Source organism: Battus philenor, unplaced genomic scaffold (genome assembly GCF_028537555.1).
Source record: "Battus philenor isolate CCGP_79_NKW_IND1 unplaced genomic scaffold, ilBatPhil1.0.hap1 SCAF_8, whole genome shotgun sequence".
Classification (NCBI taxonomy): Eukaryota; Metazoa; Arthropoda; class Insecta; order Lepidoptera; family Papilionidae; genus Battus; species Battus philenor.
The window spans coordinates 11,224,001-11,241,831 of NW_027181748.1; the positions used below are offsets into that span (position 1 = coordinate 11,224,001).

A 17,831-nucleotide genomic window follows, 5' to 3' on the forward strand; every position below is an offset into this window, starting at 1 on the left:
AGTTAAGTGATTAGTTGTACTCCGCGGGGTATGCCTTCGCTCCGGCTTGTTTTGTGTTATTAACGAAAGAAAGCGCTTTTATAGCTAACAGCTTAATTAAATCTCTTTGTTCGTGGTGCGCTCTTGTTTCTCTGTCTTCATTTAATAGAATAACTATCAGAGGTAGACAATAGATTTGTTAGTTGCATTTGTACAGATTCAATTGCATTGTTTAACTACTTACTAAAGTTAGTGCGGAATGATTAGGCTAATGAGTCGTATTTCAAAACATATTTTATATCTTAAAAGTAAATATTTTACATCGCATTGTAACGTGCAGAGATAACATAGCAAATAAACATTTTTTGTCCATAATGTTTTTCTTGTTAGTACAAGGAAAAGATAAATTTTCAATTTGAAATTTGTTTTAATTATTAGATGGTAACATTTGCTATTTTATAGTTTAGAGGAAAACATAAAGTAGTATATTATTGTAGTTCATAAGCGGCAGAGTTTTCTAATACAAACAATATTAATAATTAGGATGACTGTTTAAAAAATATAATTGACTTGGATACAAACATGCGTTTGGTGTAAATATTTTTAATACTTCAATATTTTTTTTTCTTGAACAACGTATTCTTAATGGAAAATGGTTCGGATTTCAATTCAATAAATGGTTGTTGTGAATTTTATATTCTGCCTATATTATTATGAACATTTTATGAGCAATATAAGTTAATGCAGAGTGGGGACTAAAGTTCTAAACCTCGAGGGACAAGCAAATAATCCTTAAATCCCTCGGGTCTTTCCTTCTTAACCGACCCCCGATGTAAGGTTGTTCAGGAAACTCAAAGTTTATTTCGCTGCACTATTCAGCAAGTATATTTTACTACCAGCCTATTGCAAATATATTTACAAGAAATACTTAAAGATTATGTTAGCGTAATTAAATTAGATTTGTTACTTATTCATAACATATGTGTAAAACAGTAATATACCGGGTAATTGATTGTAGGTGTAAAAGCTTTAAAAGGGTAATTGTATAGGTCTTTTGTCAGTAAAAGGCTTAAAAGCCTTTACACCTATTTCCACAGTTAACCCGGTATAAAGTGATAATTTTGAAACACTATTGGAATGTACAGGCCAATTACTTCTGGCAGGATAAAGTCCACAGGGACAGATAGTAAACAATTATTAATTTTTATATGTAGTTATCCGAATTTTAAATACAGTATTTCTCACTATTCTTACATTGTTGTATTATCATTATGTTCTTTCTTATTTCTAAATCCAAACAGTTTGCTTTGGATGTACCATACATTAATTGACAGCTTTAATTTAAAGCTTTAAGTATGGTAGCTATAACCAATCACTTTGTATTATGTTGATCTCCAAAACACAAAGAACACTTATATTGAGCATTAGTATCTGGTAACCTACATTTGACAAATCCTACCACAGAATAGATTATACATTTCTCGGTAATCGATTTAACGTTAATTTCATTAAACTCCTGTAACTCGTCGGATTTTAATCCAATGTCCTCAAATACTTCCAATAAAATGAAACTTATTTAAATTATACAATAAAGGGTGATTGTTTCTAGGTGTAAAATCTTAAATGATGCGAATGTATAGCGCATTTGACAGCAAAATATTTTAAAGCTTTTACATCTATTTCAAATTAATTTATATGAAGTATGCTAATGAAATATGTTACATTATTTATTTTTTCTATAAAAAGGTGACAGGCTTATTAATTACTTCTGGCAGTTACAAGGCAGCAGGGGTAAATGATAAATAGATATTAAATTTAGTCTGTAGTAATGCGAATTTTGGAAACGCTAGTTTTTTACTATGATATCATTACGTAATTTATTACTTCCGAATAAAACCATTAATTTTAGAACAAAGTGTACCGTATACTAATTGATAATAATTGAGTATTTAAGGAATATACAAGTTATAAGTGTAAATTATTACCAAATGAACCACCTTTATATAGGCGATTGCAATTTCCATCGTACGCCTATACATTTCCTGGTTTTAACAAAAAGACTGGCGAGCCCATAGAGTTTCCGCTGAGGCGATGGAAGAGCTCGGTGGCCTCCCAATCCGGTGAAATAGAAGTAAGTAAGTAAGGGCCAGAATCAGAATCCGCGGAATCGACAAATGACACAGGGCAGCAGTAAGACAAATAAAAAGACGAGTGTTGAATTGCGGGTTTGTAACTCTGTGGTTCTTTCAAAAGTCGAAACAATGATGAAGTTGGTGCACTGTATCAAATGTTCGTGACGCATAAAGCCTCGTTCATACTTGTTTCATTGTAGCAATAGTGAATTACGTTCTTCTGTATATCACTAATTAGAATCCTTGAAGTCTATTGTATTGTTTCTGGTATATTGCATGTATGTAGAGCGTTAAATATTGCCTTGAGCGTTGCTCTTCTTGTATATAGTTTATTGAAACACCTAACTCACGTAATGTTAGTATTAAACCAGATATGGATTGCTGCGATTAGTCATTACGTCCGTTGTTTCGTATTCATAAGGTACAGCTGGAATTTGCGTAAACTTTCTGTGTAGGTTTATGACGGTTTATGCGGTTGTAAATTTTTAGTTCTAAAGTGTTGTAATGTGTGAAGACGAAGATTATGACCAGAACGCGTTGCCGGCCGGTGATAGTTTATGAATCCGCAACGTGGTCGTTAAGGATAGGCTTTTTAAGAAGGCTCAAGATCATTGAAGTAACTCGATTGAATGAGAGTGGGCGAGGCATATTGCTGATGCAACCGACGGACAACAGATTCGAATGGTTTTCGAGTGGCGATCACAAGCCGGTAGACGCGGCGTGGTGCAGCGTGGATTCAAGGTCGGCGAGTAGTGGGTTTATCAATTTATTACACGATTCTTTATGGGGAATGCGCTATGAATCTTTACGACCTTATTACACGATCCTCTTTTCTCAATAGGACGAGTAAGTAGTCGGCCCACTACCACCCTTACATTTTGAAGTTTGGGGACGTTTGGTGCCGTACCAAGCGTTTCAACTCAAAGTTTTGGATCCGCACAGCACAAGTATGGAACGACCTGCCAGCTTCCTTATTCGCCGAGAATTATAACCTTAAGTTTCTTCAAGGCCCGAGTGAATTGATACCTGCTGAGCCCTTGTGCTTCATTTTCGACTACTTCGTCGCTTTCCATCAGCCGAATCGGTAGCCAAATGAGGACGAAGAAAACGTTAAAAAAAAAATCGAAGCCAACGGCTTCTGACAGAGCAAAAAGTTAGAAAATGCTTTTGTACATAATTTCCGCTGTATTCTGACAACATTAATCAACTACTATTAACTCTTTTATAATAACAGTATATGTAAATCTAAATTAAAAACAAATATTTGTATTTGTCTCGCGGAAAAATCGGAGTCCTGTGGATCTGATACAATTCTCCAGTGAAAGCAACGAAACGTCTGACCCTTACTGGCTTAAATATCACATTGATGCCTTTTATTAAAACTACGGGCACGCCAACGCATACTATCATAGTTTCAATTACTTTTAACTTTTTTTGGTTTCGGGAGAGATATCTGTTTGGGGATGAGATGGGTAGAGTATCGTGGGAAAGAACACGGTTGTATGGAATTTCTACCTGCTAAACCCGCTCGGTAGTCGCCTTCTGTACCTTTTTAGGGACCGCCGAATCTCTTACGGAACTTACACGTGCTCTTCAGCACTATGCCAAGATACATCTCGGGGGGATGCTGAGGCACCCCGGCATCCACACTGTACCGTACAATAACTTAACTTGCTGCCCTACCCGGGTTTGATTCGAGTGGACAATGAAGACATCCTCCTTCAACGCCCGCGAATCAAGTTCTCTTTTAGTCGCCTCTTAGGACAAGCAAGGGTTACCTTCGCTCTATTCTAATGAATCCGTGCTAAAGGGTTGAACTACTATGAAATTAATATAACACTACTGTTTACTTATTGGGATTTTGTGACATCTCTAGTAGAGACCTTCAAAAAAGCCTTTAGTTGTTTTTAAATTTCTTTGTAAAATTTAATATTGTTATATATATTTAATGTCTGTTATGAATTATGTAATTTAAAAAAAAAGTTTTCAACTTCAATTACCACAAATTGTTTTGATTTCATTCGGAATAGAGATGTATAAATTTGAATTTTATGCCGAATATTACAATTGCAAATACCACTCCATAAAATCCTTGTCAATAAAACGTGTACGCTTCATTAACGTCCTCCCACTAGCGACTAAAATTGGCCTTTGTTTACCTAGCGTTTAAACTATTTGATACAATTACAGTAATCTGGCGTCAACAATCATTAATCGGTAATTAGAGAACTCTTGTAACAACAATCGAACGTTCGAGGTGGACAGGCATAAAATGTTCACTGATGTTTTTTTATTCTAAACAATAAAATAAGTCTACCCTTAGAATGATATTCTATATAACTTTATTATTATAGTATTATTTTATTACAGGCGAGTAACGGTGTTTTTCTTTTTAAAATACTCTTTGCTTTGTTCTAATTATCATAGCTTAATTTGTAATTAATGATGATTTTGATTTGCTTTCAAAAAGCGATTGATTGGTGTTATCATAACAATTTAGAATTTAAATAACCACTAAGATATTATAAATTTTAATGTATATTAATGAAACATTACGTGACACCTACATTAATATATTCAAGTTTTTATTTTATTACAAGAGTAATTGATAAATAATTAAATATGTAAATGGAGAAATCAACTACAAAATGCTGTGTTGTCATTACATAGTATAAAAAAGCAAGGATAATAAGAATATTGTTTTAATTAAAAGTCCTTATACAAATATCAAATACATGAGACGATTCCTGTGCCTTCTGACTATAAGTTTTATAGTGAACCGTTATAATAACGGATAATGCCCTCTTGTAAATTATTACGTTACTCGGAGTCTTTTATAGCCGAACTTTCTCATCCCGCTAAGCTGTCAGCTGACACGTGATGACAACTTTGTCCAACTTCGACCTAACCCCGATAAACAGATAATTTTTAACACAAGAAGGCATAAATGGTAACAGTTATATGTAATTATATTTAGAAAGAAACGAAACAGTTCACAGATTTCAAATCGTATTTTAAATCATTTTTTTTGTATGTAATTTTATTTTGGTTATGCAACGATACTCTCCTAGTTTCCTCGAGCAGTATAAATATATTTTTTTTAATTTTTCCACTACGGATTTTATCAAAAACCTATTCAAGCCCATGCAACTGAAAATCTTCGCTCTATTTCATGCCATATTCCATGTAAAAGTAGGCCAAGAGGTCAATACTTCAATTAATTTAGCTTTTAAAGTGCCTTTGGGAAAAATCAGGCATGCGTATGAATCATATGGTTTAGATTAATTTTCACATTAATCTCATAACTCATATCTATACCGTGCTGTTATTAGCGGGTCGTGTTTCTTTTAGGTAAACGACCTGTTCCCCTCAACGTTTTAAGATATACAAAAACACCGAATTTACCTGAAATAAATCGTTTTACAACACATAAACATCGAGCCTCATTAGCAAGCTGATAGTCACATAATAAGCCACGAGTTCGAATCAGGGATAACTTAGGCGCACGAAAGTTATCAACATAGCCCAGAGGATTGGCGAGTTTAGTAGCAGTGTGCTGGCCAAACAGCGCGCAGAACGGATAGTTTCTGAGGCCTTAATGTTCCGGAGTCAAAACCATGGCTTGGTAGACGCAGCGTAAGACTTCCACCCATAAGGTCCTCGAAAGGGTGCAGGCCACTTCCTAACGGCCTCATATGGATATTTATGGTTCATCAGCGGATGACATACGGTTGAAATTGTGTTAATGATGAAATCGCCTAAAATTTAAATGATTTAGTAATATGACTATTGTCTTAGTATTATTTTTCAAGCGTGTCATGCCGTAATAACAAGATAATAATAACAATTACTTAGGAAGTACAGAACACAGAGGGGATTTGTAACGATCTTACCATTAGCGCTGTTAAATAATTTCACAACAATTAATAACATGAATACCTCCACTCTGAACGACGGTAAAAACTACAACCATTGTAATTAAATATATATTAATCATGTAGCGGTACTCATAACATTCATATCTAAAAGACGTCCATCATTACCCGACGTTGGTCTAATTTATATAAATCAAAACTTATCTTGTTAGAGTCATAATGGCTTTTAAATACCGGTTGTTGACGCACCAAGACTGTCGAGCTTTGTGATTATACTCAGAGCGTAGGAAGGTGGGACGGGGTGGGAGACTCCTGCCCCGCTGACCCAGTGACACGGCTCCAAAAGCAAAAAAAAACTCTGCTGAATCGACGGACAAATAAACCTTAATGCAAATATCTCTGATTTTGTTTTTTTCATTGTCGGTAACCCTAATTATAACATAAAACATCAATTTCCTGTCATTGAACTCATAAATGAAGCGCTTGTGAAATTTGAATGTGTATGTACATTTTTTTAGTATAAGCTTTTGATTGGTTTCTAATTTACATAGAGCTGTTATAACAATATACTTTCACTGTGATGTTTAATTAGTTTTGTTTTGTAAAACAGTTTTCAAATTTACCATTATAGTCAAAATATTTGATGTAATAATTTTAAGAAGCTTATAAAACAAAATCTTATTATAGTCCGAAGAATTTTAATTCCGAAGAATTTTAATCTATTATCATTTGATAATAGAGCTTGGGAATGAATTGTTCTAACTACTATATCAAGAACATCGGTAAAGTAACAAAAGTAAAAACAACCGACTTAGTTTGGTGTGGGCTCTTTTTAACCCTTTAATATTAGTTTATTACTTTATTTTACCGAAGATATTCGAAAAGATACAATGGGTTAATTTATTATTTAAAAGTTTCAGTTTCATATAGGGCAAAAGAATCCATTTTTTTTCGGTAGATGGCTATAGTGATCAATATCCCGTAAAGTATCGATCAAAAATTTACAAATTTGTTCTCGTTTTTTTGGCTGACATTTTACACAAAAAATTTTTTTTAGCTGTCTTTTATTTGGTCTATTCAGTTGCGAGTTACAAAGAGTAAAAAATGGAAACCAGCAAAGAAAAAATTCGGTACATTTTACAGTTATTCTTTGATAAAGGCGAAAATTCTAGCAAGGCGGTTGTTATAGTGCATGATGTTCATGGTCTTGATATAGTTCGGGCCTCGCTTAGGACCGCACCATGCAATTACCACCTTTATCTCGCATCACAAAACTTCCAGAGCTATAAGAAATTGAGACTGATTGTACTAATATATTGTTAGTTTTTCACCAAACAAAGATTAAGTCTTCATTGCGAGAAGCATTATAAAGCGAACATTAAAATGGCAACAAATAATACTACAAAACAGTGCATATTTGACTCAAATCTGACAATCCGAAACATGTTAAATAAAGTTTTGAATTTCAGGCAAATATAACAGATTTCTTTTTTCCGAACCTATTGTTTAATTAAAGGATACCTTATAGGCAGTTCAAATTGATTTTAGGTTTTATCAAATTTGGCTCTTCTAAAATTTTACTTACTACAAGTGGTCACTTTGAATGAACCTATGGATGTAGGTAACTATATACATAACTGAATAAACATGCAACTCAAGTTAACGAACTAAAGATATGATTTTCAAAATATAGACTATTTTCAGAGAACTGTATTCGTAAGTATTATTATTTAATCAATAAACCAACGTCTTTGCTATATTTTAAGGATTTTGGTTTAGCTAATAATTCTAATTCTGACTTTAAAAAATCGTAGATTAATTGCAAAAATTTAATTGAATGATTTTCTATCAATAATAAATTCATGGTAGCGGTCTTTTGATATTTATGTAATAAATCGTTTGACCTGTTTCCTTTAATATATTAATCATTTACTCATTAGCTCTATAACAGGAATTAGAAACGATTAACTATTTCGTGCGGGGTTGTCATTCATTCATTAGTCTGATTGATTCTCCGATTCTGTCGCCTATGGGTAAATCTACGTTTAATATGTATAACTATGCCTTCTGTAAATAGAAGTTTGATAACCTATTTCTTTAAAGTTAGCAATGATCTAGGGATTATTCCTAAGTCGATATGAACGTGATCGGTGTGTAAATAATGATTCTTGATCACTTTCGATTTGCGAACTATAATTTTTGGTCATAGCTCAACGTAATAACATCTGATGTTTGAGTTTTTCGATTGTTCTAGATGGTCGTCCTAGGTTACGCTTGCCGGTTAGTGGTCAACGGAACTATGAAGTCCTGCCGGCTCCTTCTGTTTTACTTACTATGTGGCCTGCCCATTGTCACTTGCCAGTCTATTAATCTATGTCAGTTACTTTCGTTCGTTTACAGATCTCCTTATTTTTGATTCGATCCCTTAAAGAACTCCTGAGCACAGCCTTAGAAGCAAGGCATGTTATGTTTAGTAGTGTTGCATTATGATTTCTTTGAAATCATTTTCTTTTTAATGTATGTGACAGTGTGTGATTCATCTTTGCTGTATACGTTGTGTAATGTTTTGACCTTAACACAAACCATTATCATTTTCTTCAAATAAACGTATGAATGTAGGAAGATTTACACACGTTTATTCTAAGCTTTTTCATCATGGCAACAGTAACGTTGATAGTTTAATGAAATGAAGGTACTAAAATACTTGGAAAAAATTAGAACATCTTAAGTATTATTAGGAAATACTTACTAAGTATTATTACATAATGTAAACATTATAAAATAAATATGACTACGTTACAAATAATAGTACAAACTACAGTTACCGTGTCGTGTATTATGCAATCTATTGTAAGGCGGTTATTACGTAAAATTAATTGCATCTTTATTCATTCGCTTTTGAGTAATATAAATAAATTGCCATTGTATAAAATATCTCGTATCAATTGTTTGAAAACATTCCCAGAATAAACTCTATTGCTTAATAAATTCATTTTGTATGGGTACTGTCGAGTTTCTGGTCTGCCCGACATATTCACTTAAAAATTTGTAGAATATTAAAAATAAATATTTTTTATAACAGTTAATTGCAGTATTGCCTTATTGAAATATGCCTAAACGATTATAGAATCTCGGGAGGCTGCCGAGCTCGTAGTTCGCTCGGGCAAATGCTTGATGGAATGATCTCGCGCAAGGACCCACTAAAGTAACGTCGGTTTGGGCTGGGCTTGGACTCGGAAAGCGTCAAGCGTTCCAATTCCAGAGCGCTCTCCTAACATTACTATCACTAAAGAACTTTAAGTTTCCATGTCTCCAGAGAAATTGTATTGCATGTCAAAAATATACCACATTCACTACAAACTTATTTTCTCTGTGCGAAGAGCATGTATTGAAGGCGAAGAAACCTTACAATGCTTATACAGCAAGATTTATTTTAGGTTTCTTCACAATATTAAATTTGTTTTACTGTTATACAATAAATTTCGCTGAAGCAGTGTCATTTAAATTTAATGTAACCGGAATAAAAATGATTTTAGTTTTGTATACAGAGAGGAGACATCCGGAAATCTATTTCAACGGGATCTCTGAATAAATCGAGCACGTTCCCGGCCGGCTTGCATTCAAATTGCACTCCGCAGCTGCGTCGTAACTTATGCGCCTCCGCCTCACTGACGCGCCCGGCACCCAACTTGACCCGCCGTATCTACCATCCTTTTAATCATCGTCTTCAATCTACTTTGATGCCAGTTGCGTACTTTTATCACGTTTCCTAGAAACAAGGTTCTCGGTAAATCAGTTATTTGTCGGGTAACGTGCTCGGTTCTTTATCCTTTCTTCAATTTATTATTTTGTATGCGGTCAATTTATTGTGCGATGTACAGTAAGTATTATTGGTAACAAGATTTCGTTTCCGCAGCTATATTAAACTAAATTGGTTTTACTAGGTTTGTCACGGGATATAATAAAATAATCCCTTCAGTATTCAATTCGGGTGTTGTTTGTCTCAAATACATATTAAAGTTTAAAGCGCAGAATTTTTAATTCGAAAATGTTTTTACAAAAATAAATACATATATTTTATTTTGTTAAAATATCCACTGCTGCGGCTTTACAACGGTGAAGTTACGCCGTAACAAAGGATTTCTCAAGATATTCTGAGTTTCCATTTTTCAAGAGGGATTTTTAGCGCTAAGCCCGGTTACACTTTTTCGAACTTTTGTCAGCGGAAATTTTATGCAGAACTTATTGCAAGTCACCTCGTCTTACCGAAAGCAAATTTAAAATTTTTCATTTTCTTAAAATATAAGTTGTAAAAAAATTACAATACTCCTAAATATTAAACAAAACCCTAAAAATTAAACACGATCTTACTATTATCTTGTGTTCGATAGTTTTAATTTTACAATGTATTCAACTTTTTGTAAGAATATGGGGTGAAGAAGCTTTTAAAGTTGTGAAAAATGTACAGCTCATTTACTGATAATCAATATATAGTACTCTTTAAAAGTCTATGGTCTCGGAAATAATAAATAATGTAATGATTATATACTTAAAAGCGTTTTCAAAATTCTGAGCACATAATGAAATTAATATTGTTTGCTATAAGTCCCTGCAAACTAAGTACTATCAGAAGTTAAAGGCATGTCGCATTCCAATACAAAAAATAAATTAACGTAACATATTTCAGAGTGATTACTTTATACAGGATGATTGGAAATAAGTGTACGAGCTTTAAAACTTTTTGCTGACAAATGAGCAATAAATTCTCGCCACTTTAAAGTCTATGCACTTATAACCAATCCTTTCTGTACATTAAGTACATCCCGTTCTTTGGATCGGAAGCAATTCAATTATATTTCTATCGGAGATTTGTTATAAACTTTATTTTGTACTATTAGATATTCATTTTTAAAGCTGCAGGTAAGAATTTTCTTAATATCTATCGTTGGGAAAACCAGTAAAGATATATTGCCGGTATCATCACTAAGCCCGAGTGAAAAATAACGTCTAGTACTAGTACTAGTTTCGTTTGTAAAAGATGTGCATAGAGTTTAAATAAACTGGTTGCCTAAGTAATAGCTAAATTAGTTTAGTCCGCTATTGACTTATTTTGATTAATCAGGGTTCAATAAGAAAAAAAGCTCATTTTATTAACAGCCAATATAGTATATTAATAACTTATAATTAACTTTAAATTTAACTATGTTATGCATGTTTTATTACCTTAAAAACAAATAAACTCAATAAGTTATAATAGATTACATAATTCTTATTAACAGCCGTTTTAAAAGTAAACAAACTCGTTCATATTATTTTCTTAATAAGTTAGGCATGAAATGCATTGTGTTTTGAAATGTATTTATGGAACGCAAGGCGGACACGTGTTGCACACTTGCATAGCTACAAGACGCTTCATATGGCCCATTTCCTTCTAGACGCCGGCATCTATTATTAGTCGTTGACCGTACGCATGTAAAAGTAGTGGTGGAGAATCTATAAATGTGTTCGCTACTCTTTCTCTAGTGATTGCAATTTCATTTCTACATTTTACAGAACAATCTCGTTTTGGTTATCTAATGTACAAGGTACTGGGTTAGAAATATCAAAGCTTTAGTTGTGAATGTATATAATGATCATTTGTCAGCAAAAAACTTTTACACCTCCGATCCATTCACCGTACCATGTATATAGTGATAATTCTGAAATATGATACATTGATTTTTTTTGTATTTGAAAGCGAGAGACCATTAACTTCTGGCAGTACAAACTCTGCAGAGACACATAGTGATCGATTATTTTTTCATTTTTGACACCATTGATTTTTAGGGTGATATAATATAGTATATATTAATCGACACCAAAAGGTATAAAATTACTAAGTATTAAAGGGTTTGCGAAATAACTCAGTTTTGCCTATAAATATTCATGTTTGCATCTTTTAGAATAATATTATTCATGCATATATAACACAATTACAGGAATTATCCGAAATGTATGCATTGGCGACAGAGCCAGTGTTGCATCGCAAATCAATTAACTGGATTATACTAATTCAAATTGTAAACTAAAGTGATACATTCACATCGTATACATTTTCATATTCTATCGTAGACTAATGTAATGACAAAATACAGTTTGAAGCTTCGAAGAGTATCTAATGTAATTACGAGCGCCCGAGCTCTTCGTGCTAAAAGTTACAACTCTTTGTACTCAACTTTCTCTTTCAAAGTTTACAATTAACGAGAAGAAACAATTTGTACGAGAAAAATCAAAATGCATTTTAATAAAAGTTTTCGACCCGGAGCATTGTTATTGCGAGTGCAGGACATGTGGTCGTTACGACTACCGCCCGCCTGACGACCACGACCAAACATTACCAACTTCTAGACACACAAAATGCATCACTTTGTTACCTTTCAAGCGTAAATAAATATTTGAGGCAAAATAACATATGTTTAAACGTTACTATCAAAGAACAAAGCCAGCATGAACACTAAATATTAACATAGTACATTCTCCTATTAATTTTGGAACTTAAAATGATCGTTGGCATTAATGATCCAGATGTTGACAGACCTTGTGCAGAACTTAACTCCTTAAGGCGTTCTGCCTCGCTCTGCTGCTCTGTTTAGCGTACTTGTGGATCGACAACGTACTTTAAAAGCGCTTTCATCAGTGATCCAAGTCGCTTGACGTTTAGTAACGAGCACTGTCGTCATCATTTTAGCTGTAGGATGTTCATAGCTGCACATCGGTTATCCCCAAAGATTTACAATAAGACTAGACTGGTTAGAAGCGGCCTGCATCTAGAGTTTTTCTAACACTATATTCTAGAGTTTTTTTAACACTATATTTATGATATTTTTGACAGAATGATTTGATGAAAATCGTTTCACAGATTAATAGTTTGCTAGTAAATTTCTATTTCATTGTTGTTTTTCAAGTCAGTAAAAAAGGGGCAGAGACGCCATTAATCGAGGACAGCAGTGTTCGCACAGCGAGCGGCGGGGCAGCGGAATTAAGATTTAGTGCCTCTCGAATTGGCCTACTTGAATAGAAAATACGAGCCAATTCAATTCCTAAACCTATTTTTTATCGCACTACATCCCATTGCACTCTAACAATAGTTCTCTAAAGGTTTTTTGTGATAAACACAGCTGGCACGGAGAAATCAGTTGTTGAATACATTAAGTAATCTTTTTTATGATATTTAAATTAGAGTAAGTCACATAGGTCCCCGAAAAAGTGATAAATATGATAGTTTGGATGATTTTATTACTACGCCTTTCGTAGCTTGGTTAGTACTGAATTTGCGGAACGCGAACGGTCCACGAATTTATTTGAACTCTTTAAAATTGCAATTAAAAATTATAATCTAAAGCAGTCACATTTTTTGGTAAATTTTTCGTTAATTAAGTGAACTATGATTCGACTTACTGTTAATTTGAATTAACTCTGTTTATTTTCTGCGTATTATTACTTATTCGAGGTAACTAATACAAAAATAATATGAAATTTATTTGTTTATTTAAAATACCCATTTTTATAATACAATTGTATAATAGATAACAAATTGAATTTCGGTATAAAATGTTTTTTTAAAATCACCTCTCGTGATTATAATCCATTGCCTCGTGATATTCTTAAGATATTGGATGACCATCGCAAGGATTACACAATATGAAATAGATGCGGTTTTCTATTGTGTTAGAAAGGTAAGATATTAGATTACTGTTACGAAAGCATTTATTTTTGAACTTTAAAAAGGACGAACGAATTGCGTAGATTACACATACGTGTCGTTTGCTTATACGGTTATTATCAAGAGCGTATATCGAATGTATAGCAATTTTTCTTATTATTGAAATATAGTGGACGTTGGCAATTACAGTTTCACAGAGTTTGGTGGTAGAACCGTGGTGACACCATAACCCATACCTATTTACTGTAATTTAGTTTTAGTGACCCCTCAGTTGACCCCTCTGTCACATGTTGCAACGAATTAGGAGACCACTCAGCTCTTAGTTAGCTTAGACCGAGGAAACTTGTATTGTATGGATGCAAGGACCTCTGGTTTGGTGGTCACTGTTTATGTGTTAAGCAATTCGATACGTATTTGAGAGGCTTTATCGGTTGCCTATATCGGATTAAGATATACAGAGTTATTAGAAATAGGTGCAAAATCTTGAGTGAGATAATATACAGCTTATTTGGCGAGTAAAAACTTTAAAACATCTATTTTTAATCACTTTGTATAAAATTCTCAGAATGCGACAGGCCAATACATTCTGGCAGTACAAAATCTATTGGGACGGGTACTAAACTTAAATTAATTTTTTATACGTAGAATTCTAATTTAGAACACTCTTTTTTACTATATTGCCATTGTGTTACTTATTATTTCTGAAACCTTTGATTTGTCGACAAGGGTGTAGCATCAATAGCCTTTAAAGCTTTTAGACCTATCATCCACCCTGTTTATAAGAGATATTGTATTGTTACAGCTTCCCGTCGCTTGAGCGACTACGTGGAGCATTACGAGCCATTGCAGTACGACCCGAGCGTGATCCACGCGCAACACTCGCGCACGCGGCGATCACTCGACGCGCCGCATTTGCGTATTGCGTTTCACGCCCACGGCCGCCACTTCCATCTGCGGCTAAAGAGAGACCTTTCCGCCTTTAGCCAAGACCTAAAGGTAGTATGTTATTAATTTCTTATTCTGAGCCAGTATATTCTAATACAAAATAACCTTATTAAGCATTTACATGCACTTTGAAATCGTCAATAATTTTAACAATGTAACTAGTAAATTACCATCGACCAGAAATACTGATCTGCAGAAAAGAACAGACAAAAACTCATCTATTGCTCTTTTTAAATTAAATGTAACAATGTTGTATATATTACAATACAACCACGTTAATGAGCCAACTAACGAAGTTCCACAAATTTCAATCAAGTAATAACTTTCATGCTACAACAAAATATATTTAATTAAGAGGCATAAACTTTTAAGTTTAAAATTAAAAAAGCAAGGTCTGAGAAGTCATGTGGAACTTTATTATATATGCGGAAAACTATTACTTGCCGGATAGCTTTGACGAGTTTATGCAATACTAATATAATATAAAATCGCCACATTATTTTGGTGTATATTTTAGGCAATTCAAATTGAATAGACTTGAAGTACACTTGTTATATTCTATCGACTAAAAACTACAATAGTTATTTTTAGATAAGAGATACTTATTGCAAAATAATTAAAAAGTATTTTGTATGTATGCGGTGAATAAATTCAATTGAAATTACTGGAAATTGCGAATATAGCATAAAAGGATTATACTTCGAAGTTTCGTAATACGATTTGAGTGCTTGTTGGAAAAATAAAATTTTCAGTGTCAACATTTTATAAGTGACAATTCATTTTTTTTTTTCATATTATTTCTGAAGTGTTTCTACCTGGCCGTTGCATCCAGGGACAAACACCTATGCGAAATTATAACTATGTAAATACCTCCTAATTCTTATAAAATTTTTGTGTGAAATAATTTATAATAATAATATAAAGTTATATTTTATTAAAATAAATAATATGTGGTTTTACAATAATACTTTTTAATTAGCACTATGAATTGGTTGTGCAGCAAAGCTATATACACCCTCATTGTTGCAACACAACATAGCATTGCATCCGCTTCCGCTTATTAAAAAGCATGGCTAAGAAAAAAAGAGCAAAACAATAGCCAGGGGCCTTGTCTCCCTCGAATTCCCGAAATAAAAGTCCGTTGCGCTATCCTTGTAAAAATCAAAGAGTTGAACAGACTCGGTCGTTTTACGTAGAGTCGTTCTAACAATGATATTTACGTACATATAGACAGACAGAAGGCATACGTTGCTGTAGGGAGAAACATATTTTTGTTTATGTAATGTCCCGCCCCATGGCCTTTGAAATGTATTGACGGATATAAGTTTTCTTTATTGCTTACAGGTTGAAGGTTCTGATGGTGAAATTCACGATGTGGACACGTCACATATATACCGGGGCGACTTGGTCGGTAAGTAGCTTTTACAATAGTAAGTGTATTAAAACGACATTATTCCATAAATGACTCGTGTTACATGCTCGCGAGAGTTTACATTGCACAACATTTATTAATATTGTATCAGCGGAGAGTAATAAGTTGCCGCCCAAATGCGCGGTCGATAATCAATACTCTTATAGTTAACGGAATAATGTGTTATATTGTTACTCATTTATGCAATGAGAGAGTTAAGTGGTTACCCGCTTAAGTTAAAGAGCGACATGTGGTTTAGCATGAGAAGTTGGCGGATGTCGCCTTGCGAACTGAATATAGCCAGACTGGCATTGTACGCGGGTACATGGCGTTATCTACGTTCAAGATAAAGCGCCATTGTTTGCACTCGCCCCTGGGAAAATTTAACAAATCCCGCGCCGAGTGTCTCTTGATGGTCCATTTACTTGCAGCGGAACAACCAAACTAGTACAGCGTTAAAAGAAACTATAAGCGTTTATTTTTTTTAAATATGTTATTTGTCTTCAATATTACAATCATGCGCACCCACCGTATCCTCGTGTTTTTATTAATCACTTCTTCAAATCGTATTCTTATATACATAAAATATGTATTTACACTATAAATGTTTCTGTTTAAAAATACTTGTGTCGCTCTACCACAGCGTAATCTAACAGTCTGAAATAATGCTTTTCTTCATACGTCGCTGATACAGAAAGTTTTAAGATCAGGCCTGGAATTTAAAAACAATAGTTTAGTTAAAATTTTAAAATAGAACTGCTTGCATTTTTTTACGTACTTTACATAATAATGCCTTTTATTTTCTTAAGTCAGGGGCAATGAGGTCTTACAATTTCTACGGTTTAGATTCCTTTTAGTTTTTGGAGATAAAGGTCTACCTCGTGCTACTATTTATAACTGTTTTAACGAGTTTTAAGGTAGTCGAACTAATCTCCGCGATATGACTTACGTGGGGGACGAGAAACCAACATCAAAGTTGTGTACAGCACGTGATAAGAACTTGGCAGATGTATACTTACCAGGAAATGCGAGCGGCCTTGGATATTGCTATTAGTCAAATTGAAAATGTTTTGCACGATGAATTAAGCGTTAAGAGCTTTGACTGTGATCGGAACATCAAAAACGCTTTGATTGGTGACGTGATATTGAAGAATTTCAAAGTTGGTGTTTAAAATGCTATCATTCATTAACATTGTCACATGTGACGAGACTTGGATCTATTGGTATCATCCTGAAATGAAGAGAAAATCACCACAATCGGTGTTGCTTTTAGAATAATTGCCTTTAAAAATTTTTGGAAATATACACGTAAATATACGTTACAGCAGAATTGTGCTCATTTTATTGGCTGTTGTTTTGTAAGAAGTTAAAGAACAACGTCCAGCAGGATTTTCCTTCATCATGACAACACTCAGCGCACTCGGCCAAACGAACAATCGAGTTAAAGAGTCACGTTGAGTTCAAGAGACGTTTGAATTTAACCATGGCACCTGTGGAGTTCTTGTGTCATCCTCCTTACATTCCCGACATTGTACCGCGCGGCTTCGATTATTTTAAATATAAAAGAAAATTTTCCTCGAATACGATTTGAAGGTAGCGAAAAATCGGTGTCTGCTTTCGAAAACGCCGTTGAAATGAACACCAAAGTATTTGACCATTGCGTCACACGATGCATTGATTGATAAAAGAATTGTATAAAAAAATACAAATCATTTATAGGTTGGTACTTAAGTTAAATTAGGAGTAGTAAAAACTTTCAGTGTCACCTCTCGTAATACAATCGTGAG

The 17,831-nt window shown here is 33.8% G+C and overlaps 1 protein-coding gene across 1 annotated transcript in view; it reads left to right on the top strand.

Moving 5' to 3' along the window:
* Positions 1–17,831, top strand: part of kuz (zinc-dependent metalloprotease kuz) — an 85,928-nt gene that overhangs the window by 24,496 nt on the left and 43,601 nt on the right. Inside the window, exons 2-3 of the mRNA XM_068775396.1 lie at positions 14,491–14,684; positions 15,978–16,044. Of these exons, the coding sequence (XP_068631497.1) occupies positions 14,491–14,684; positions 15,978–16,044 (261 nt within the window). The remainder of the gene's footprint in view (positions 1–14,490; positions 14,685–15,977; positions 16,045–17,831) is intronic.